We start from the raw sequence: 23,353 nt of genomic DNA, 5'->3' as shown, positions 1-23,353 counted from the left end.
CGAGGTGAGTCCTGAGTATAATGGAAAGTGAATCTGTTCCCTTGGCAGCTGCCAGACGTTCCACAGGGGATGCCCGGAGTGTGTTCACCTTCTCCACTGGACTCTGCAGCCCCCTCAGCCCCCCACCCTGGTCACAAAGAGCCTCCTCCGCTGCACCACGCTCCCATGGCCAAGCTCCCACCAGGCCCAAGGCCCAAGGTGGGCAAGTGCAGGCCAAAAGAAACAGTTGTTCCTGGTCAACACTGACACCCCCTCCCCCAGCTTCTCCTTGGGTCCGTGCACTCCCGGTGGTCCTGGTCAGCAGGAGGCCCTTCTCTCTCTCTCTCTGGGCCCCTGGGTGGGCTGGGGGGGTGGCCGTCCTTCCTCCGAGGGTGGATTCTCCCCGGGGGCCTGGAAGGGCAGGCAGCCCCCAGCCCCCGCTCATTCGACCGCCTCCCGCAATGCTCAAGGGGCGGTGACAGCCCCCCTCCTCCTCTGCCCCCTCCCTCTCCAAAGACGCCCCCGGGGGGGGCACGCCCACTGGACCCTCACGGCTACTCCTCCATCCCCTGGAAGGGGCTTTGACGGGGCCATGACGGGCGGGCAGAGGCCGTTTTGCTCTGGGCACGTGCAGCGCAGCGCTCCGGGTGGGGGGGGGTGATGACTGGGTTGGTGGGAACCTTTCTGGCACCTGCCGGAGGGGCTGCGGCTCCGTCGCACGGGTGGGGGGCTGCTGACTTGCCGGGGAGGGGCAGTATTGCGGCGGGCGAGTGAAAGGGCTCCAGTCGCCTTGGAATAAATTGGGGGGGGGGGCGGGGGGGCTGGAGCCCGGGGGATCCGCGATTTCCAGGCTCTTTTAAGCAAGACCCCCCCCCCACCGCCACCCCTTTGGGGAAGGAAGCCCTGATCCCCGCACCTCCTCGGGATGGGGCCCAGGAGACCTTCAGAGAAATGCCGGCTAAGAGGAGGCTGCCTTGATGGACCAGACTAGATGGACCATGAGATCTTTTTCTGCCGTCAGACTTCTATGTTTCTATGTTTCCGTTCGTGAGCCCGTGTTTGGAAGCGGCGTCTTAGCGGAGCATTTTCCATACAAGGCGCCACAAGGAGACCCAGGGATCACACAGCGCCCTCTCGTCTGCAGCCACCAGGTGGCGCTCTAAGCCACCTTTTCAAGCCGAGTCGCTGCGGCTGCGCTCCAGCCAGGGAAGAGGGGGGGGGGGAGGCGGGGAGAGGGGGGGTCTTCCTGGAAGATTTAATTCACGGCTAAGAAAACCTTTGTGTAACCTCAGGTTGTGCGCCAGTTGTGGCCTTTCCTCAATCAGGGCCCTGGTCATCTCGTGGCTAGACTGCTGCTTTACATGGGGCTGCCCTGGAAGAGCGCTTGGAAGCTACAGCTGGTGCAAAGTGGGGCAGGGCAAGCCGGCCTTGGGGGTCCCCAGGGTGGTGTGCAAGTAGATTGATAGGTGTCACTTTGGTGGGCAGGTATATCATGGTGGCCACGTGCCCACGAAAATTGTCTTCGGACAGCCTCGCTCCCTCGGCCAGGAAGCAGAGGTGGACACTGTGCCCCACAGCCGGACGGGACTGACGGTTTTATGCTTTTGTATTGTAAGCCTCCCAGAGTTACCCTGGGGTAAATTTAATACATATATCAATGTAAGAAATAATAAGTAAATAAATAAATGCCCCACCATCTGTGGAGAGAGACGGCCCTCCCAAGAAATGATTGACTTGCCCTGCTGACCATGCCATCGAGGCCAGAGAAAGTCCGGACACCCTGCCAATGGACCCCTGGACACCCTGCAGAGGGGGCTGGACCAGGAGACCTCCAAGGGACCTCCCACCCCTGGCTGGGATCCCGTGTTCTGACTGCCCCCTTCCAAGGGTGGTGGGGACACAAAGGCGGGGGAGGGGTCTGCTTGCCCTGGACTGAGGAAGGGCAGCAGGAGGAGGACGGGGAAGGACGCTGCCATATTAATAGGACAGGAGCAACAGAAAATAGTAATTCCCAAGTCAAGGGAAACGATATTCCTCTTCTGTTCCGCCCTGCGCTTCTGTTCCGCCCTGCGGAGACCCACCTCAGGCCCCCACTTCTGATGCAGATGAACGGGGTGGGGGGTGGGGGGTGTCCAAGAGCAGACCCCAACCCCCCTGAGCAGAAGTCGGGTGCCAGGACGAGGGAAGAAGGGCCCAGGGTGTGAGGCCAAGCTACCGCCTCTCCGGGGCGCTCTAGCAGGGGTGGCGCATTGCAGTCTGTGCATGGGGCGGTTCCAGGGGTCCCTTCTGCTCCGGGACCCTCTGACTCAAGGGAGCCACTGCGCCAGGAGGAACCAAGCCAGCCACACTCACTTAGCCTTAACGCAGAGGCCAAGGGGGGGGGGCTCTGTTCTGCCATGGCTGGTGGTCAGTGCCACCCACTTCCTCCTTTGTGTGGGGCCACCTCAAAAGCTGGTAGGCTTCAGCATTAGGCCAAGAGGGGCGTTTTAATCATGGGTTGCCAGCTGCAAGTGAGCAGGCCGGTCGGCCGTGCTGCCTCCCCCCCGAAGACTAAATGGGTCAGTCTGACAGGTCAAACCAGATAAGTCAGGTTATCCGTCCTCCAGTTAAACCCGGAGATAAAAAGATAATGGACTCGGGCGATTGTGTAAGCGAGCTGCATTTCTACTCGGGTGATCAAGTGGTTTGGACCCAGAGCTATAAATATGAAATGAATATAGAAGTGGAGGCTATGGGTTGATCAACTATTAACTTCACCCTGAGACTCTCCACCGCTGACCCCTCCCGATTCCTCAGGGGTCAGCCAGGAGCGTGCATAAGTGCCCCAGCGTGCCTTCTGTCCCTGCTAATATCATGTGTATGAGCATTATTATATCTCTGCATACCACCACCATTGTTTTGTACTTGACAAACCAATAAAATGACATTAAACAAATAAAATATTCCACAAGGATAAATATGTGTCCCAATAGGTTTCTGATAGCCGTTGGTTGCTGAATTCCTTGGGAAAGTGTGAGAAACGACCCAAAGTTTTGCATCAGTTAAAAATGTTGCTCAGTTTTTCCTTGAGCGGGAGATGATGCAACACCCTGTATGGTCCAAAGGAGGGAAACGAGTTAAACAAAGCAAAACATATTTTGCAATGGCTCTGATGTCACAAGAGGGTTCCAGGAGAACTTCCCCTGTCATTTACTGTTTCGGTATCTGAAATCGGCTTTCCCGTAACCGCCGTCTGTCTCAAGGAGCATCTTTGAGCCTTGCTGGCTTCACCCGTGCAGAAGAAATTAGTGCAATCAATTCCATTGGTTAATCCAGCACAAGAAAGAGTGTGCGCATGCATGGAGAAAGACAAGCGCAGCCTGGAGCGGGAGGAGAAAATTAAATAAAACGAAGCATTAAGTAATTGAGAGGTTCCTTCCAGGGCACCAGACAGGTTGATCTGCCTCAATCTCTCTGGACTGGACCCCAGGGAGAGTTTTCATCAGCCAAGGACCAAAGGCAACCTTTGGGCGAGCCAGGGGAGGGTTTCTGGCCATAAGGAGTCAGCCCATCACTTCCAGTCTGCACTTCCTCAACTTTAGGCCTGGACTTCCACTCCCAGAATCCCCCAGCCAGCATCCTGCCTGAGGAATCCTGGGATGGAAAGTTCACACCTCTGAAATCATGCTGGCGAGGGATTCCGACATTGCTGAGAAACGCTGCTTGCTCTAAACCAGGGGTCCCCAACCACCGGGCCGCGGACCAGTACTGGGCCGCGGGGCATGTTGCACCGGTCCGTGGAGTCAGCAGTTGCCGGCCCTCATGCCGCCACCCCCTCCCTCCAGCGCTTCGCCTCCCGCCGGGCAAGAGGCCTCGGGAGGCAGGTTCTGCCGGCCACAGGACGATGGATGGGACAGAGGGGCGGGAAGGACCGAGAGGCTCAAGCCTCTTTTGGCTTCTGCTGCGGGGCGCTTTTGCGTTTTTGGCTGGGGGGAGGCAGGAGGGCCAGCCTGACCCCCTCTCTCCAGCGCTTAGCTCCCGCTGGGCAAGAGGGCTTGGGAGGCAGGTTCTGCCGGCCACAGGGCGATGGCGGGAAAGAGGGGCGGGGAGGACCAGCACCCCCATGCTTAATCCCGCCCCCAACCACGCCCCTTTCCGCCCCCACTGGGCCATAGAAAAATTGTCTTGCTGAAACTGGTCCCTGGTGGAAAAAACGTTGGGGACCTCTGCTCTAAACCAGTGTTTCTCCGTTGTTTTCGGTTACGCCCCCCGCCCCCCCGGAAGAAGGAAACATTCCCCCCCCCCCCCCGTGGCAGAAAAACTTTATAGAAGTTGAGCAGGCCTAGAGAAGCCTGGAGCTCTGTCTAATTCTTGGGTGTGGGGGCTGCCTGACTTTGCTTTTGGTGGTGTGTGTTCCTGAGCCGTCAACTAAGTATTCCAGAAATTCAGCCCCGCGTGGCCAGAAGGGCCTCTGCCTGCTCTGCTGTTGGATGGACGTTGGCTTAGCCCAGTGCTTCTCAAATAGTGGCGGGGGGGGGCCCTGAGGGGGTGCAGAGCGATGCGTGTGACCATGGAGACTGTGGGGTTTTTGCCGCAGGGAGTAGGGGGTTCATTGCACCCAACAACAGCCCAGAGCAGGGGATACGAAGTGCAGATGACCAACCCTTAAGAGACACCGTGGAAGACTATTGAAGAGGGATGAAAAGAGAGGAGAAGAGAGACGGAGATCAGGAGACAAACGTAAGACTCTCAATATGACGGGCAGCATCAAGATCACGTGAAGCGTTTTCTATCAGGCCAAGACCACACTTGGGAGGCTGCATCCAGTTTTAGTTACCGTGATAACAACAGCAACAAAAAAGATGTTGAGTCCCTGGAAAGAGTCCAGAGAAGAAGAGCAGAGAGGACAAAGCGCAGGATCAGCCATCCCGGAGATGCTATTCCCCAAACACCTGAAGGCCGGACGAGAAGCAATGGATGAAACTAAGGAAGAGAAACAACCTGGAATTACGGAGAAAGTCCTGACAGTTAGAATAATAATAATAATAATAATAATAATAATAATAATAATAATAATAATAATAATAATTTATTAGATTTGTACGCTGCCCCTCTCCGGGGACTCAGGGCAGCTCACAGCAGCAGTAACAATACAGTGCAAATCTCATGTTAAGAAAAAAACTAAGTTAAAAAACCCATTATCATTGAAAACAATTATTATTATTATTATTATTATTATTATTATTATTATTATTATTATTAATTGGATTTGTATGCCCCCCCTGTCCGCAGACTCAATGCTACACAATCACACCACACTCAAGTCCTACTAGTCAGAAGGATTAATCCCCCCCATGCCTGGCGACATAAATGGGTCATCAACACCTTGCAGAAGGCAGGGAGGGTGGGGGCAATTTGAATCTCCGGGGGGAGTTGATTCCAGAGGTTCGGGGCCGCCACAGAGAAGGCTCTTCCCCTCGGTCCCGCCAGACAACATTGTTTAGTCGACAGGACCCGGAGAAGGCCAACTCTGTGGGATCCGTGGGGCAGAAGGCAGTCTCAGAGGTATTCTGGTCCCATATAATAAGAATAATCAATTGGTGGAAGCGAAGTTGCCTCCAGAAGTCACAGGTGCTTCATCACTGGAAGTTTTCAAGTAGAGGTTGGACAACCGTCTGTCCAGAATGGCCGTTCCTGCCTAAGCCATGGGTTGGACTTCCAACTCTGTTATTTTGTATTCTGTATTTGTATTATTCCCTTTTCTCTGTTTGTTTGTTTGTTTGTTTGTTTTTCAGAAGAAAAACGCAGGAAAGAGAGTGGGGAGGGGGCAGAAGAAAGGAGGCAGCCCCCCCTCTTCCCCGTGGCAGAGCAGAGGAGCTGGGGAGGGACCCTCCTCCGAATGGGCCCCGATCGGAACAGGCTGGGTTAGCGGGAGGGGGACAAGCTCAGAGAGGGCGTCCTAGGGGAGCCCCGGTCAAGGGGGGCAAAGACCGGGAGGGTGTCGGCAGCGCCTTCTCCAACCCACGAATGGCACCCAAGGGGTTAAAATTGCCCTCAGAGTGGAAGGAAGTTTTTTTCAGTCAGGAAGAATCAGCTGTTTTTTGCACCCACTTCAACCCTGAGATCAGACTTTCCTTGTGATCACAAAACTGTTGAGTCACCGTCTGGAATTCCCTCGAAACGTGACTCTGCGCCTGCCGGCTTTGGCTTCCTCCAGGGCCCTTCGGGGTTGGCCCCAGGCTGAAAGGAAGCAGAGTTCCCCAGCTGGGCAACCTTAGAACGTGCGGTGGTCAGCTCCCAGGCCCTGCGGGCAGCAGGCCGGCCTCACACTTGCCCACCTGGAGGAAGGCTATGTTGGAGGCGTAAGGGGGCTCGTGCACCTCGGGCCCCAAAGGCTCAGAATCGTGGACTCACAGGGCCAGAGGGGACCTCGGAGGTCTTCCGCTCAGTGCAGGTGACCTTATGACACCCGCCTGGACAAACGCCGTCCCGTCTTCCCTTGAGGGCCACCAGTGATGGACCACCCACAACACGGGAGGGCAGCCGTTCCACAGAGTCTTAATTAAATGGCTCCTTAATTCCACCTTCGGTCTCTGTTTAATGGCCTTCCACACCTGCCCTCAGGTGCTTTGGAGAGCAAAGGGGCCCCTCCTTCTCTCCTCTTTAGGCTAAGCGGGCCTCCCTAAGCGGTCAACCCATGGGTGAGACTCCAGGCCCTTTATCAGCCTCCTCCTCCTCCTCTGCACAATTTATGGGGCTGTGGCATCTTTTTCATGTTGCGTGTCATTCTCCTCTTCCACCTATGTCCTGAGTTGGCTCAGCAGAGAACCTGTCAGTCACGGGACGTCCCTGGGCCAGGGGTGGACTTCCTCCTATCCCCATGCTTGGCCTGCTGGATTCCACCGCCCATCCTCCACCTCCAGGGCGATGGTTGGAACAAGGGAGCTGCCTGGCCCGGAGAGCCTAGAAGCCGGGTCTGCCCTTCCCAGGTGCCTCACCCACATGTGGCCAGGCAGAGGGGCCAATCGGAGGAAGCCCCTGCAGCCCAGGCCTAGGAAGGAGCCCTTCTGGGCTCCTCTCCCCATCACGTGGCCCAGCCCTGGTTGGTCCTCCTCTGCTTGCTCCCAGGCAGAAGCTTCAGACCGAGTGGGGGGAGGGCAGGGGGGGTGCAAGGAAGAAGCTCTGCCCCCCCCTGCCCAGGGCACGCAAGGCCTCCTCCTCGGGCTGAGCGCCTCCAGGGACCAGACAGTGAGTCAGTCAGTCGCAACTGTCAAAACAGAAGCACAAGGCAAGGCAGGCTGAGGCAACCCCCCCCCCCATTACCCCCCCAAAGAGGGTGCAGGCCGGGACAGGAGCCCAGAGGCAGCCTGCCAAAAGAGAAGACGATCACAACGCACGAGGGTCAGGGAGGGTCAGAGAGGGACGCAGAGGGGGGGCAGCTGGGACACAGCCTGAGGGAGATCACAGCAACCGGCTGAAAAAAGGCCTTTGCAGGCAGGCAGGGGCCCGGGGGGGGGGGGGGGGGGGGGCAGGGAACCGGGGGGGGGGGCGTGGTGCTCTGTGCTGGGGCCGGTCCAGGACCAGCGCACTCAGCCTCCCGTCCCCTCCACGGCTGGGCTCACGGGCTGAAGGGTCACAGCCAGGCTGCCGGTCAGTGGCCAGAGAGGGAGGGGCATCAGCCGCTGAGCGCTTCCAGAGGAGGCGGGGCCAGAAGGGCTCGTGGCTCCTCAGCCGCCTCTGCTCTTCCGTGAGCCCCGTGGGAGGATCCAGAGGGCGGGGTGGGCAGCCGGTGGGGTGGCGGGAGGCAGCGCCTGACACGTCCCGCCTGGGCCTCCCCGGTGGTCACTTGCGCTGCTCTTGCCCCCTCGGTCCTATGAGGGGGGGCCCTGCTTCAAGTGGGTGGAGGACACTTGCTCACTTGTGGGGGCTTGGCACACAAAGGGCACAGAGGCCCCCCCAGTGCTCACGCCGGCTTCAAGGGGCATCTGTGGGGTGTGGGGTCAAAATAGTCAAGATCGCTGCCGTGCCCCCCTCCCCTTTTTACTTGCGTTACTCCTTTAAAAAAAAGGAAGCGGGTTTTGATGTGGGGGTGTGGCCGCCATCTTCAGTGTGTTTGGCCTCCAGCCAATCCAGCCGCAAAATTAGGTGGCTTTCGTGGCCAGACTATGGAAACGGTGCTGGGAACCAAAGTCCAGACGATCCGGTTAAGGGCTAGATTGACCTTCCTCCGTTTCTCAAGTTCACCCGCGATGCTTCTTCACGCTGGCCAGAATCGGCCAGTTGTCCTCCAGGCCAAAGTCTCGCAAGCGCTCAGAGCAGCCACCTCCAGGGAGAAGCCAAATTCCAGGCGGGCTGGGCTCACCGGGCAAAGGCCGGTCCAGGAAAAGTACCGAAGCTGAACAGCTTCATTTGTGGGGGTTTCTACCACCAGCTCCGGTGGTTGTCCAGAAAGGCTGGGCCTAGCCACCAAAGCCCCCCAGTGGCTGTCGGCTTCAAGAGCCTCACTGCGCTTCCTGTCTCCCCCCAGTCGCTTGAGTCTCTTTGGCCGGCCGGCCTTTCCCTCTCCAGACAACGAAGAGCCCCAGCGGGCATGGAGGGGGAGGGGAGGCGATCTCCCCACTTGAGACGGGCATCAGCCTTTGGCGGCACACAACGAAGAGAGCTGCAGCAGAGTTGCGTAAGTGGACAGGCCTGTGGCCTGTGAAGAGACGGAGCCTTTTTCCTTTCTGGGATGACTCAATAGGGACTTCAGTTGTGACAGCAGTAATGGTGGAAACCACCAAGGCCCACGGTGGAAGGAGACCACGTCCGTGTCCCTCTGAATGGAGGAGAAGGGAGGGGGAGAGACACGGGGGGGGGGGTCCCCAATCTCCTCCTGGAAAGCACCTGACATGCCCCCCACCGCGAAGGAGCTCAGGGCCGCTTCCTGCCTGCGACCGTGTTGGCCAGGAGAGCCGGCTAGGTCACCCGTGGGCTGATGTGGCTGGAGGGATGTAAATACAGGCAGGAAACCAAAACTCGCTGGCTGGCTCGTGTGTCATTATCCCGTCAGAGGGAAACACCTGGGTGAGTCACGGCTGGCTCCTCACGCCTTCCACAGGGCCATGAAAACAGATGCAACCACCACTGGCCAAACTGGTTCTCCCAGCTCACATAAATATTGACAGCTGCCTGACAGGCAGGAGAGAAACACCAAGCGAATCAAATGAAATCCTACTCGTAGGTAAGAAAACCCAAAGACATATGTAGAAACTCAGTGAAACCACACTCAACACAGCGATTGCGAGAGCGACTTTGGAGTCTCGGTGGACAACCAACTCAACTAACATGCTAACATGTTGTAAGCCGCCCTGAGTCTAAGGAGAAGGGCGGCATAAAAATCAATCAATCAAACAAACAAACAAACAAATAAACAAACGTGAGCCAGCAGTGTGCAGCAGCAGCCATAAAAGCCAATGCAATCCTGAGTTGCATTATTATTATTATTATCATCATCATCATCATCATTATTAATAATTAGATTTTTATGCCGCCCCTCTCCGAGGACTCGGAGTGGCTCACAACAACAATACATAATGTACAAATCTAATGTTAAATGAACAATTTAAAACCCTTATTATAAAAAACAACCACACAACCTAACAAACCATACATAAAAAACCATAGTAGCTAAGGGGCAAACATTAACAGAGGGATCCAATCTAGGACCAGGGAGATACAGATACCGCTCTATAAAGCCTTCGTTAGGTCACGCCTAGAGCCGCCCCACGTCTTCGGAGAAGGACGGCATGCAAATCTAATAAATAATAATGATAATGATAATAGTAATAACTGCATCCAGTTTTGGTCACCACCCTGCAAAGAAGCCATTGAAATGTGCGGAGCAGAGCAACCAGGATGTTTAGGGGGCTGGAAAGTCAAACCAGTGGCAGTCTCCCAATATTTGAGGGGCTGCCCCACAGAGGCTGTTTTCCAGAGCACCCGAAGGAGGCCAGACGAGGCATCACGGAGGGAAGCTGACCAAAGAGATTCAACCTGGACATAAGGAGGAACTTTCTGACGGTGAGAGCCATCGACCGTCTCTGCTGAAGCCTGGAGCTGGGAACTCGGGGCCTTTCCTACAAGCTTGGTGGAAGCTCCAGGGAAGAAGGCTGGTGGACGGTCATCGTCTTCTGGCCTGATTCCCAAGCTTGACATTTTGTGCCATGAAGTGCTTGGTTACAGGCCAGTGCTTTGCCGCATCCTTTTATCTGGACCTTTGGCCACCGCCAACTGTTGAGGCTGCTCTGCCGACTCCCTCTTCACTTCCTGCGGAGCCTGGTTGGGAAGCCGGGCCCTCTGAGTGGCTCCTCATCCCCTCCCGGAGGGGCCTTGTTTACACCGACTCCTGGAGCAGAGCAAGGACCCTTGTGTATTGTTGACAGTTTCACAAAAAAATAGAAATAATCTTCCCAGCCAAGGATCCCGACAAAATGCAACCCCCCCACCCCCGTATAGTTCCTGCTCAGTCGGGGGTGGGTGGGGGAGGGGTGTGGAAACCTTTTGGAAGGATATGGGCCACTGCCCCCCCCCCACACCTGGCGGCCGACCCACTGAAGTAGCTGAAATGGCCAAGCGCATCCTCCAAGCATTGACATGATGGTGCGACCTGAACTGCTGAGGGCTGTTTCAGACTTTTGGTTTCCCAGATACTGTGTGTGTGAGTGTGTATGTGTGTGTCGTCCGTAGACTTCACCATCAGCTCACAGGACAGATACACACAGGTAGCATCACCTGGATCCACTTCCTGCCTGAGGCTGAAGTCTCGCCCTCCTTGAGGCCATCTCAGCTATGTGATTTTGGAACGTGACACATCGTTGCTACACAAACAGGCATCACCACAATGCGACTCACTTCCGGGACGCCTCTTGCTGCAAGACTTCACAGGGCGAGAGCTGCCCCCCCCCCGCCCCCCTGGCTTGGCACAGCTGCTGAGGGACTCGGGGGGGGTTCCCTCTGAATCTCACTCCCTCTGCTCAGCGTCCAAAAATTGGGGGGAGGGGTTTCAGCCCCTGAGGGCCCTGGATTCTGACCTTTGGGCCCAGAACAGAAGCACGTGGCCCCGAGTGGTTTCTCCTCCTCGAAGGATCCCTGCTCAAAGTTGGGCGGCATGTGATCTATTCCCAGGGCCCCAGGCTTTCTGGAAGGGTCTCCAAGGGCAAAGGCTGCCCCCCCACCTTCCCCGCCTTTGTCTCCAGAGGCCCTGTGAAGGGGGGAGGGGGGAAACATTTGGAGCAGAACTGGGCTTGGTGGGGGAGGGGCTCCTCCTCCTGGGTTCTCCCCCTGCACCATCAGGCAGGGCCCCCCTGCAGCAGCCCCCCTCCCCCTCTGAGGGCCCCGGGCCCCTGCCTGCCGCATCTTACCTTAGGGTCCTCTGAGACCGCCCCCCCACAGACCTTTCCCTCCCCATGCCAGAAAGCCAGGAAGCCGAGCGAGGTCCCTCATTTAGTGCAACGTCCTGTGGTACCCTCACTTCTTGTGATCTCGGTGGTGCTGCTCCGTTGATGCCGCCTGCGATCGCATCGAGTTCCTTGGCAGCTGCAGCCCACTGCAGGGGTTGCCCGCTAGTAGAACTAGATCCCTCTCATAGTCAGAGAGCCCCCGCCCCAGAGGAGGTGGGCCCCTCACCCCTCTGCCAGCAGGGACTCCCAGGAGGGGCCTCCGCCCCGAGCCCCCCCAGGGCAGGCCCTTCTTGTCTCTCAGCTCCTGAGCCCCTCCCTCCGGCAAGGACCCTGAGAGGAGTGGGCTCCCCTATCAAACAGGGGCTGTGCTGTAGGGATCAGGCCTGGGACTTGCTTCAGACAAGTTGTAAATATTACTCTGGGTTTAATAACTGGAATAATTTCAAAATAAATGAGTAAAACTATTTTTCAAGCAAAACACCAATGCTAGAACAATTTTAATAATGAAATAATTTATTTTCTAACAGTTGAACAATACAGAAGTATACATATACACAGCAAGGTTGTCTAAAACATGTAATTTCTAAAAATGCATGTGCTAACTGTAGTAAAAAGCACCATTATATGGCCTTGACACAGGATTTGTAATGACGTGGTATTTACATTTGGAAACTGAATCCTCGCCCCCTTCCCCGCACTTCGCTGCTCCCTGCTTAGGCTGAGTTAGAATTTGGAAGACTCCAAAACCGAATTCAAAAGTCCAGAACGGCCAGTGTCGTTCGCAGCACCTTCTTGGGGATCCCTGTTCACAGCAGCACAAGGCGAAAGCCAGCGGTGCCCCCCAAGCAAGTCAGGAGGGAAGAGCAGAGGGCAGCCAGGGAGAAAGAGACTTTTAAGTGTCCTTCAACCGGGCAATAGAGTTAAAATACTAAAGAGGTTTGCTAAAATAATCTAGATACATATATTTTGTAAGCATAAAAAGAAATTTCTTCTGCTCAGTAATTTGGGATAGCGATTTTTTCAAACAAAAGCATCATTGATTCATAGTTGTACAATGAAGTTCAGGTCATCATAAAAGGAAAAAACCCACTTGTGTTAACAGAAAGGGGGGGAAAACCCCAAGGATGCAACTTACTATTTGTAACTGGGAAGCAAATGCAGAACTAGATATGTAAAAGCCGTATTCGTCCCAATACAGTTAAGTGTCAAAACCTGAATTTGTGACCAAGGGGGCAGAAGGACTCTACGAGTCCCATTATATTGCTGTACATCAGATGCCAAAATTTAATTAGGCAGTGAGCACTTTAAAAATACCCCCCTCATCCCCCCCTCCCCAGAGGGCTCCCTCCCCCGGCTGTGTTTGTAAACGTCATGGCAGCTTCAAGGGGCCCCCACCAAGGAGGAGCAAGAGAGGTTCTGGGGACCTGGGAAGAGAGGGGGGGGGGGCGTGGCGGGAACAAAGTGCTAAAGTGGCAGTTGGCAGTGCACACACCCTGCTAAGGCCCAGAGCTCTGCAACCTGGTGTTTTGTGGCACCTAATTACACATTTCAAATAAGTGCTTTGAGTCTGAATCAAAAACAGGCATTCACACAAACCCTGGAAAAAAAGCCCACGTGTCGATCAGCACCTGGAAAGCTCTGCTTTATTAGAAAAATACACAGTAATAAAATTTCTGAGTGTTCAACACTCAGGAGAAGATTCACCAGGTGAAGACAATACTTTTGGGATATTTCAGATTGCCACCCTGACAGCCACGTTCATTTCTGATGAATAAAGAGCACAAATTTCTCAACTTCCAACCAAGTATCCCCTGGATTTACTGCCTGAAAAAAAGTTGCTCAGTGCCGTAGCGTTCAGTGCGATCTTTTAAACACACCCACGCACACCCACACAAACTCCAAGCTGTAAACAGAGACACGGAAACGCAGCTCTCCATTAATGATCTACAAAATTAATTTTCTGCAGCTAATTACGTAACAATGCTGGTGGATCAGTGAATAGGGCAGAAAGGCCGCCCGCCCCAGAGTGCCGCATTGGGGGGGGGGCTAGCCTGCCCGCTAGCAGGACAGCAGAGTTCCTGCGGTCTGCATGACCGTTCCAGGGCACCCTGGCAGCCCGGAAGACGTCGGCTCCCTCCGCAAGGCGACTGGCGTGGTCGTCCACCCACCCACAGCTACACCGCTATTGAAAGACACAGCAGAGTGCTACACAAGCCCCCCGGGCACTTGGGCAGGGCTGAGACATTGTGGGGCCTGCGTGCAATGGGGCGACGACTGTCTCAGGGACCGACCCAGGGGGCCGCAGGTGCGTGGAGCAGCCAGGACCAGCCCGGGAGGGGCCCTCAAAGCCTCCATTTGTGGAGATGCTTTCGAAACATCACAGAGAGCTCCCATCTAGCTTCTGAAATCAGTGCATCCTTGGTGGAGTTATCATTGTTTTCTTCCCATCCACATTTTCAAAGGACCCCATCCAGAAAGTGCAAAGCTCAATTACTGGCTCGCAAGAAGGACAACAAAACAAAACTCCAAAGTACTTTACGAAAGAAGGGAGTGGTTGCGCCCTCCAAAATCCCCTCAAACGCACCAGGGATGCGTCCACCGCTTCCATTTATTTGGGGGTGGGGGGGGGTGTCCTCCTGGCCAGGAGAGGTCTGAAGTAAACTGTGCCCAGTAACTCACGAAAGGCACCACAATAATAATAATAATTTAAAAATCCACAGTAACCTTTGTTACTTCTAAAGAAAAACATACTAATTTTACCCTATCAAATCCCTTTCCAATCAAAGGCTACTTTGAACACTAAGGTGACAATGGGGAGTTGAATGCGAGAGGCAACTTTATGCCGCTCATTAAGAAAGAAACTCAAAGGCCTTTGCCAAGAAACCCATCTCAGTCAAGGGGCTGCAAGCCGCAGGTCGGGGGCTCAGCCCCTCCGAAGGGTTTTCAGCAGGGACCCCCAGCTGCCGGCCAGCTGCTAGACTGACGCTGACGCAGGAAAGTCTCCAGCAAGGAAGAGGTCAAGGCAGGTCAGCTGGACCCTTGACCGCTCCAGCTCTCGGTTCCTTCTATTTTTCTTTGTTTCGAGGCAGCTCCAAGAAACTGATAATGGGGGTCTTTAGCCCCCTGCGAGCTCCACTTCCCATCTCAAAAACCAACTTTCTGAAAATAAATCCATTTTCATAGCATTCGCTCGGGTCTCTGCTACATGGGATCCATAGGGAAGTACAACTTGCCCCATAGCCCTTTGAGAGTGAAGTGGCAGGGAGTTGCTGGACTGTTCCTCTTGGACAGTCTAAGTGCTGGTCAAGGACCCTTGGGAAAAGTCACTGGCAGCCAAAGCAAAAAGAAGGACTTTGACATACAAAGTTCCCTAATCATCTATAAAAGCACAAAATCATAAGAATAGTACATCAGGTTGATATAAAAATGAATAAATACTATTTATAGACCACATTTATGTACATTCGCATGTGCTCTGCTTAGTTTAAATGAAGACCCCTGCAGACGTCAGGAGTGCGGAGACTGGGCGAAGAGGGGGCAGAGAAAAGGCGGCCGACACCCAACATCCAAACCACAACCACACACGGCACACCGGGAGGCCTCCCGAAGAACGTCCCCTGGTAAAAGGAATGCTAGGATGCCGAGGGGGCCGCCGCCCTCAGTCATCAATTGAAAGCTAGCGCAGCTAACTTTGTCACTCGGTTATTGCTGAATTTTTAAGGAAACGGGTCGGACCAGTACCAAGTATACGAACGAGGCATCAGCATAATTCATTTGTGCTAAAGGGGTTGAGATCAGCTTGTTCATCTCTCTGAGGTAGAAAGAATTGTCCCAGAGACAAAACCCGAAGAGCTGCTAGCAATCAACGGGACGTGGACGACACGAGCCAGATGGCAAAAAGGGTCCTGTTTGGTCATCATCTGGCGCGAGACGGTTGAGATCCTACCAGGATAACCACTCTAGAGCCCCCTCCGGTGCAAGGCCCCTCGGGCGGCTCTTCTTCTGCCTCTCAGCTGCCTCCCCCAACCCTGTCCCCAGCCTCATTACTCCGATGACGTGGGACATTTCAGAACCATGGCTCCACAGTGACTGGGAGGATTCACTGCACAATCCCCTAACAAGCCCAGGTTCTTTCAACGCCTGTCGCATTAATCTAAACCTCTGCCTGCCGCTGTGACACAGCGAATGTCAAAAAAAGGAGGGTCCCTTTTACAGGGCCACCACGCCTGGAGCCCAGTCTGGCTTTGGCTTCCAAACAGCCCATATATAGACCCCCTGTCACCCTCGGCCCTACTGCCCCAATCCCCCTCCCCCCCCCCCGGGTGAAGGTCTCCACCCAGAATATTAAGCAGCTGCAGCTCAGGCCCAGGACCCCTGCGTGGCTGTGACTGCAACAATATTCTGGGGGCTGGGTGGGGTGGGCGCTGAGAAACCTGGCTGGAATGTTCAGTCTCACAGAGATGAATTTACGGGCAGGAAAGAGACGCTAGCGGAGGCCACCACAGAGAAGCTCCTGGGAGGAACTGGTCACCCACAACACTATGCACTGTTTTCAGGCTTAGGCAAAGCAGATTTTGGTAATGTTGATGGTACAAGAGGTTTACGTGCAAGAGAATTGTGGAGCAGTCCAACAACATACTACCTAGCGAAATCCAGGAAGGAAAGAGCGGTGGGTGGGGGGCCGGGGGGGGGACGCGACTGGCTCCTTATAGGCTGAGGCAGGCCTTCAGGTGGTTCTGCGGCTTTATTCTCTTAAGGCCGGCGCTCGAGTAGCCCTCATCACTGCAGACGCTCTGCAGGCTGCCCCTCTCGTCCGAATCGCTCGGGGGGCTGCTGCTGCTGCTCCAGTCCAGCTCCACGGTCAGGTCGTCCGTGCTCTCCACGTCCACGTCGGTTTCTTCTGCAACAGAGAGCAGTGTGTCAGTCAGCCCAGGGGGAGGGAGGGAGGAGAACAAACAAACAAGCACACAAACAAGCACACAAACCCCGTAGGACTTTCTGACCCAGCCATACATGCGCACAGGTACAAGGGCCAGGATTAGCGCTTCCTCACCTCTGTCCGAATCTGACCGTTCGGAAGACACGGTCGACCCAATACTGTCCATCCGTATGCGCTCAGTGCCCAGTTTCTCCAGCTGCCTCTTCAGATGCCGCTGTTCCCGCTGCAACTGGTCTATTTGGTGTATTGCTTTCCTGTCATAGTCTTCAAGTTTCTGGGGAAGGAGGGAGAGAACGAGGGGCCCCTGAGCCTGAGAGGTTCCCTGCGGAAGCCCCATCCGAGGAGGAGCTAGCCAGTCCTTGCCCTTATCACCCCTTCCTCTCTTGCCATTTTACCTACTGTTGTTTTCACATCTGTTTTAAAGTACACAGTGAGGTGGAATCTTTTGCATCCGTTTGTCCTGATCTACTTAAAAATAAACTCCAAGGCTCTAGGCCTGAATGTGCTCATCACATGCAATATTAATTTTAACTGAAATGTCAAACAAAAGATTTTATTTTCTTTCTCCATTATAAACACGACAGTTTTAACTCACCTTTATGTGCAATTTAGCTTTTGTTAGTAAACTCAGTGTCGTGTGTCTGTTGGATTCTGGCCCGAGAGGCACCAGCCCTTTAAGCTTCTCCAGGCACAATCGCAGATGAGCGCGCCTGTTAATCAAAATCACGTGCGTTAATATTGTCAGAAAGATAAAGGTGCTTCTATATTTTCTTAAAACTTTATCGATGAGAAAAGCCACAAGTTCAATCTTAAGACTTTCCATATATTAAGGAACCGTAGCCAATGAGCTATTATGACTACAGACCAGGACACAAATTCATATTTCACTTAACGTCCCTAACGTCGGGTCTGTCTCAGCGGATCCTGCAGCAAAGCCCGTGCATTTGAATCAGGGCAAGTAAAGACTAAAGATATACATTTGCCTAGAGATGGTGGCAAGAAGCAGAGGAGCTCACTTGAGATTATCAGTTAAATAAAGGCAAAGTTTAGTTTTAGAACATTTTTGATGGATGATGGTAACCTAATATATAAATAATCTATCCACACGTTACTGTCCACCTCACTGGGTGCTATTCCAGAGGGATATATATATTTCTACAAATCAATTTTAAACGTTTTCTAAAATGTTACTTTAAATCCATTCTAGTCAAATTATTGGGCATTTGCAATGAAAACAAAATTGGCCATCCAGGGAAGAAGCTGTTCCCCCAACAACCCCCACCAGCTGCTGTTGCTTTCCAGTATCTCGAGTGAGACTCTCCCTGCCGCCTCCCCTAAAGATGAAAAAGGTGGACCGTGAGATGACCAGTCTCTCCTTTGAATGGCTGCTTTCCGTACTTCAAATAAATAACACCTGCCTATTCACGCAAATGTTTGTCGTTACAATTTTGCTGCTAAATTTGTGGTAATGAAACCACAATCTCTTTCCTTTAGTGAGGGATGTAGTCTGCCAACTGGAGGCGCATAATGAAATTTTCAAAAGGCCACTTTAGCCTGGAATACAATACTATCCATCAGATCAAGGCTAGAATTAGTTCCCACTAGTCCCTTCTCTTAATACTATCAGAATGATGAAGACGGAAAGAGTTTGGTTCCACGGTTTCTGTTTCCAATGACAGAACATGAACATAAACGTCCCCTTTAAAAAGAAGTAGCAGTCAATATTGCAAAGCATTAAGGCTCCAGACATAAGCATGTGTCAATTCTACTTAATGGGGATCATCAGCCAGAAAAACTAGATTTGCACCCTTATGATTTGCTTCAACAGGGATGCTATTGTTTCAGGATGCTTCTAGAATTTAAATATAAACTCTTTCTGGACACTTACCTATTTTTCTCCACCTCGTTGTGTGTTGATCTTAAAGAGAAAGGAAGAGCGTCAATTAGTTCGCTAACTATGGAATAAACATGCATTGATAAAAAATAAACACAGACAACAATTCCTACTAAATTGCCACTGCTAATATTTATTTATATCTTGACTTTTCACCAGGAGTTCATGGGCTGAGAGAGAGAGACCCACTGACCCACCAAGAACGAGGGTCACACTGAGGCTACTCCAATTTCTTAACATTACACACAGTGGTCTTATTGCTCCTGCAAAATTTTATCACGGTGAAGGGTCACAATGGGAACTCCAGCTATATTGCCACCCCCACCCCCATGTAATTGCCCATATTACTTGGATTTGGTACTTGTACAAAAGAATTATCCAGATTTACAATACTCCAAATAACAAAGTGCACAGACTTTTCTTCCTATTTCTTCCCTAATTACTTTTATTAATAAAGCTATGCTATTAACATATCACTGGAACATACTGCAGAAATTACCTGACTACACTAAATGCCTCTCAAGATTTTATCTGTGCTGCTGCTGCTGAATGGTGACTGAGTAATTATGTACAAAAACATTTTCTCAAGGCCAGCAGAACAACTCCCTGAATTTCCTAAGGTCCCTGAGGAATAGAAGCAACCTGTTCTCCATACTCCCAGGTCATTGGCTGTGCTGGTTGGGATTTTGAACATTTTACCTTGTATAAAGTTAGTAATTTTGTAATTATTTTGGTTAATGCTCTTGTACTATTAACATAGCCCATTAAGGTGTTATTGTTGTTTTTTTAATCCAAGTACTTAATCAAAGGACTCCAGGACTAGGACATTTCAGTCTCAGTTTTTACCTGGTCTCATACACTTTCACACATAAAATAAAAGGGATGCAGTTTTTTTTGAAAAACTGCCTCTGAAACATTTTTCAAGAGTGAGATAAGAGGAAAGAGAAACAGAAGACAGAGGGTTAATCCTGAAATTTCATTCTTCCTGTGCCATTCTCAAATGACATAAAACATTATGACCTTTAAAGCCCTTCATGGCATTGGACCAGAATACCTCCGAGACCGCCTCCTGCCGCACGAATCCCAGCGACCGATTAGGTCCCACAGAGTGGGCCTTCTCCGGGTCCCGTCAACTAAACAATGTTGGTTGGCGGGCCCCAGGGGAAGAGCCTTCTCTGTGGCGGCCCCGACCCTCTGGAACCAACTCCCCCCGGAGATTAGAACTGCCCCTACTCTCCTTGCCTTTCGTAAGCTCCTTAAGACCCACCTGTGTCGTCAGGCATGGGGGAACTGAGACATCTCCCCCGGGCATATACAACTTATGAATGGTATGTATGTATGTATGTATGTATGTATGTATGTATGTATGTATGTATGTGTGTGTGTGTGTTTAGAAAATGGGGTTTTAAAAATATTTTTAGTAGAAATTTAGATTTGTTGTAAATTGTCTTTTGCACTTTGTTGTGAGCTGCCCCGAGTCTGCGGAGAGGGGTGGCCTACAAATCTAAATAAACATAAACATTATGTATTCATCTGGAAGCCACTAACTACTGACATCAGGGATGACTAAAGACAAGTTACTCTGCTATTACTTAGCTGTTACAAAACAGGCGGCCTGACTGAAGCTTATGCTCACTATTTCAAATGGAACTCAAACACCAAAACTAGCTTTAGCAAACCCTCAACGAAAGCTAAATGTGCTCCTTAGTTTACTGAACTGATTTGAAGTAATTAAATTCTAATGTTTTACTCTGCTTTAAAAAATTCAGAGCTTTGTAGTTGTCTCAAGCATTAACTCTAAGCCAATGAGCATCAAGAGCTATGGTGGCACAGTGGCTAGAAGGCAATATTGCAGGCTAATTCTGCCAACTGCCAACAATTCGAATCTCATCGGCTCAAGGTTGATTCAGCCTTCCAAGGTCAGTAAAATGCAGGCCCAGATTGTTGGGGGCAATATGCTGATTCTGTAAACTGCTTAAAAGAGAGTGGTAGAGCTCTGTGAAGCGGTATCTACATCTAAGTATTATTGCTATCATCTAGGGAAAATGTTGTGTAAGGCTTTTAAACGGGAGAGGATGGAGTCATTGGAGCCAAAAAAAAGGTTTTGTTACTTTGTATTGTGATGATTAATGGTAGTATTAATTCTTATCATTTAGATTCTGTATATCACCTTGAGTTCATGTATTGCATATCATACCTGGGCCAATTATTTAGTAGATAGAAGTGAATAATTCTGTGCTGCCTCTAGTAAGTGTCCATATTTTTGGAGCTCATACATGGCAGCTCTATTTAGAGTACTTTGAGCGTTTAAATCACAAAATACAGAATACAAATGTATTTTGAAAGCTATGAACATGAGTCATAGGAATCCACAATCTTTTTATTAGGAGTCTTTGATGGAAGGTACCACAAAAACTGATCTCATCCATGATCATTATTTGTTCATGGATTCTATTAATAAGGAAAAAGCCATCTCAGGGATAACTGAAGTGGGAGGAAGTTAAAATCTTTTCTAGCATTTGTCACTTGCTTCCTTCCTGCTTAGCAGATGGCTGACAAGTAGGAATAACTCTGAAGGCCAATAAGGTCACTGAACTACATCAAAGTACTAAATTAAATGGTGTACATGACACTAAGCTAGGCCATGTATTGGTTGAAATTTGGACTTTAGCATTCTTTGTGCTAATGAGTGTGTCACAGTGAGGCTCTAACGTACTTTATTTGTTTGAGCATGGCACATGAAAGAGTAGTAGATTGGAACAAACTTCCAGCAGACGTGGTAGATAAATCCACAGTAACTGAATTTAAACATGCCTGGGGTAAACATATATCCATCCTAAGATAAAATACAGGAAATAGTATAAGGGCAGACGAGATGGACCATGAGGTCTTTTTATGCCGTCAGTCTTCTATGTTTCTATGTTTATTTGTTTGAGCATGGCACGTGACACAAGAACAATTGGATTTTGTTACCCTGAATTTAATGAGTTGTGAGAATTCACCTAACTAATATAAGGCACAAGATAGAAAATATATACTCCAGTCCCAAGCTTTTTCCCCCCCAAAAGTAAATCTCCCTTTCATCTTTAACCTGCTTTCAGAATTCATTAGGAAGGAGGGTCCACGTATTCTGAAAAGCAGACTTCCAAGAATGATGCACGGAATGATGTTTTATTTCCAACAAAGAGGGATCATCCCTCTGCCTGCCTGGGACATCAACAGGAAGGAGGAAGTCGGGCGACGTGGTGATCCTGGGTTCAGATCACCCGCCCATGCTGGTTAATAGACAACCGAGGAAGGAGGAGGAGGAAGGGGCCGCACTCTTTGTGGGTGTGGTGGTGGGAGGCTGCCTTGGATTGACAGCTGGGATCAGGGATTGGGGGGGCTGCCAGGTGCAGAGAGCAGGGGGGGCAGCAGTTGAGGGGCCACGGCTGCAACCGGGAGAGAGCGCCGCTTTCAGGCAGCCCGCGGGGCCTTGTCCACGTAGTCACCGCCACCCGGAGCAGCGCGTGGGGGCCGCTCTCGCCCCGCCTCGGGCCTGGAGCCAGTCGAGGCCACTCTGGGCCGCCCCTTCGCCCTCCGCCTTACCTGCTGCCGCCGCCGCCTCCTTTCTTGGGCCGGCTGCTCCTCCGCTTCAGGGCCTCCCGTCGTTCCTTGGCGCTGTAGGGCAGCAGGGAGGCGTAGCCGTGCTCGGCTTCTGCGGAGGGAAGACGGCGGGGGCGCCGCACTCAGGCAGGCCGGGGTGTGTGGGGGGGAGGCCGGGAGCCCCGCCTGGCCCGCCCGCCTCTCCCTCCTTTGTCTCGCGGGCCGCGCAGCTGCCGTTGTGCCCCCCCCCCACACTCCTCCCGCCCCCCCACTCGGGGCCTCGGGGCCGGCGGGGCTTTGTTCGCGGGGGCCCCGGCGGGGCGGTGGGGCGGGCGGCCTGCCTACCTCGCTCGCGGCGCTCCAGGAACTCGGCCGCCTCCAGCAGCATCTGGATGTTCTCGCACACCTGCGCGGCGGCCGCCATTTTGCCGGGCAGCCCGGCTGGTCCTCCCGCTTCCCCGCAACGCCAACGCCGCCGCTGCCCGAGCGAGAGCCGCCTTGCGTGTGTTTACCCCACCTCAGCCTGACAGACTCGACGCAGCCAAGCCCGCCCCCCGCGGCCGCAGCCCAACCCGCTACCCGCCCAGCGCGGCCGCCATTGGCCGCCGGACGACGCTTCCGCTCTACCGTTCCGCTGATTGGCCCTTCGCTCAACAGAAAACACCAACCAACTCCGCCCCCTCATTTGGTCCGGACATTGGCTCGGTCGCTGGGAGGAGCTTCACCCCGAGTACCGGGCCGACGGATTGGGCAAGACCCAGGATGACGTTTCCTTCCACGGTTCCGTCGCTCTTCTGCTCTGCCCGAAAGGGAAGCCTCATTGGCTAGCCTCGGCGGAGCGACATCCCATGGCGGATCTCATAGGTCCGCACAGATCCCGTAACTCCGTTCAGCCTTCGGATTGGCCAAAACCTCCGAGCGCCCCGCCCTGTTTATTGTGTTGGTATCTGTTCTCGGCCCCGCCCACGGCCACGCGTTTGTTCTATGGTCCCGCCCAACCAGAAGGAAGTCAACACCGAGCCAGCGGGGAGCATGCGCATTGCTCGCCTCTCCCACCTCCAGGGCGGACGGCCTGCAAACCCCGGTTCCGTATGTTTGCAATTGCAGCATCAAGGATGAACGTCGATTAAGCCTTTGAAGAAAACATTAAATCCCCATTCTCCGTGTGGCGGCTATTCTGCTGGTGCTCGAAAGGAGGCCTCATTGTCCGGCCCCCAGGCCCCTCAAAAGCCAATTAAAAATTAAATATCCCAAACAATGCCAGTGAATCAGTGAGGGGGTGCAAATCCTGTTGTTACTGCTTTGTATGCGCGCTTGTGCGCATAACATTCCTGGGCATGCACAGAAGCGTCCGGGGCGGGCAGTTGGTTGGAGCCTCCCGCCTCTGCCGCTACCAGTTTGTAGATCTGGGCCATACCAGTAGAGCCCACCACTGCAGTGAGTCTTGGAAGAATTCACGGGTACAGTGCAAGCACACCAGGAAATCTCTTCAACCCCTTGCTGGTTTGAGTGCCCCCTGCTGGACAGAGGGCAAGA

The 23,353-nt window shown here is 52.7% G+C and overlaps 1 protein-coding gene across 1 annotated transcript; it reads right to left on the bottom strand.

Moving 5' to 3' along the window:
• Positions 1–11,894: 11,894 nt before the first annotated feature.
• MXD1 (MAX dimerization protein 1) lies at positions 11,895–22,450 on the bottom strand. The gene is made up of 6 exons (XM_070765843.1): positions 22,163–22,450; positions 21,821–21,929; positions 18,227–18,256; positions 16,934–17,048; positions 16,453–16,612; positions 11,895–16,299 (listed from the first exon to the last, which is right to left on the bottom strand). Exons 1-6 carry the CDS (start codon positions 22,239–22,241, stop codon positions 16,106–16,108), a joined length of 687 nt encoding a protein of 228 aa, XP_070621944.1. The 5' UTR covers positions 22,242–22,450; the 3' UTR covers positions 11,895–16,105.
• Between the last annotated feature and the right edge of the window lie 903 nt (positions 22,451–23,353).

Source organism: Erythrolamprus reginae, chromosome 12 (genome assembly GCF_031021105.1).
Source record: "Erythrolamprus reginae isolate rEryReg1 chromosome 12, rEryReg1.hap1, whole genome shotgun sequence".
Lineage (NCBI taxonomy): Eukaryota > Metazoa > Chordata > Lepidosauria > Squamata > Dipsadidae > Erythrolamprus > Erythrolamprus reginae.
This window is presented reverse-complemented; position numbering and strand designations above follow the sequence as displayed.

Coding starts and splice junctions, on each gene's coding strand:
- MXD1 (XM_070765843.1), bottom strand. CDS start 22,241: ATGGCGGCCGCCGCGCAGGTGTGCGAGAACATCCAGATGCTGCTGGAG. Junction 17,049..18,226: donor AACGAGGTGGAGAAAAATAG/GTAAGTGTCCAG, acceptor TTTGATTAACAG/GCGCGCTCATCTGCGATTGT. Junction 16,613..16,933: donor AAGCTAAATTGCACATAAAG/GTGAGTTAAAAC, acceptor CTCCTTCCCCAG/AAACTTGAAGACTATGACAG.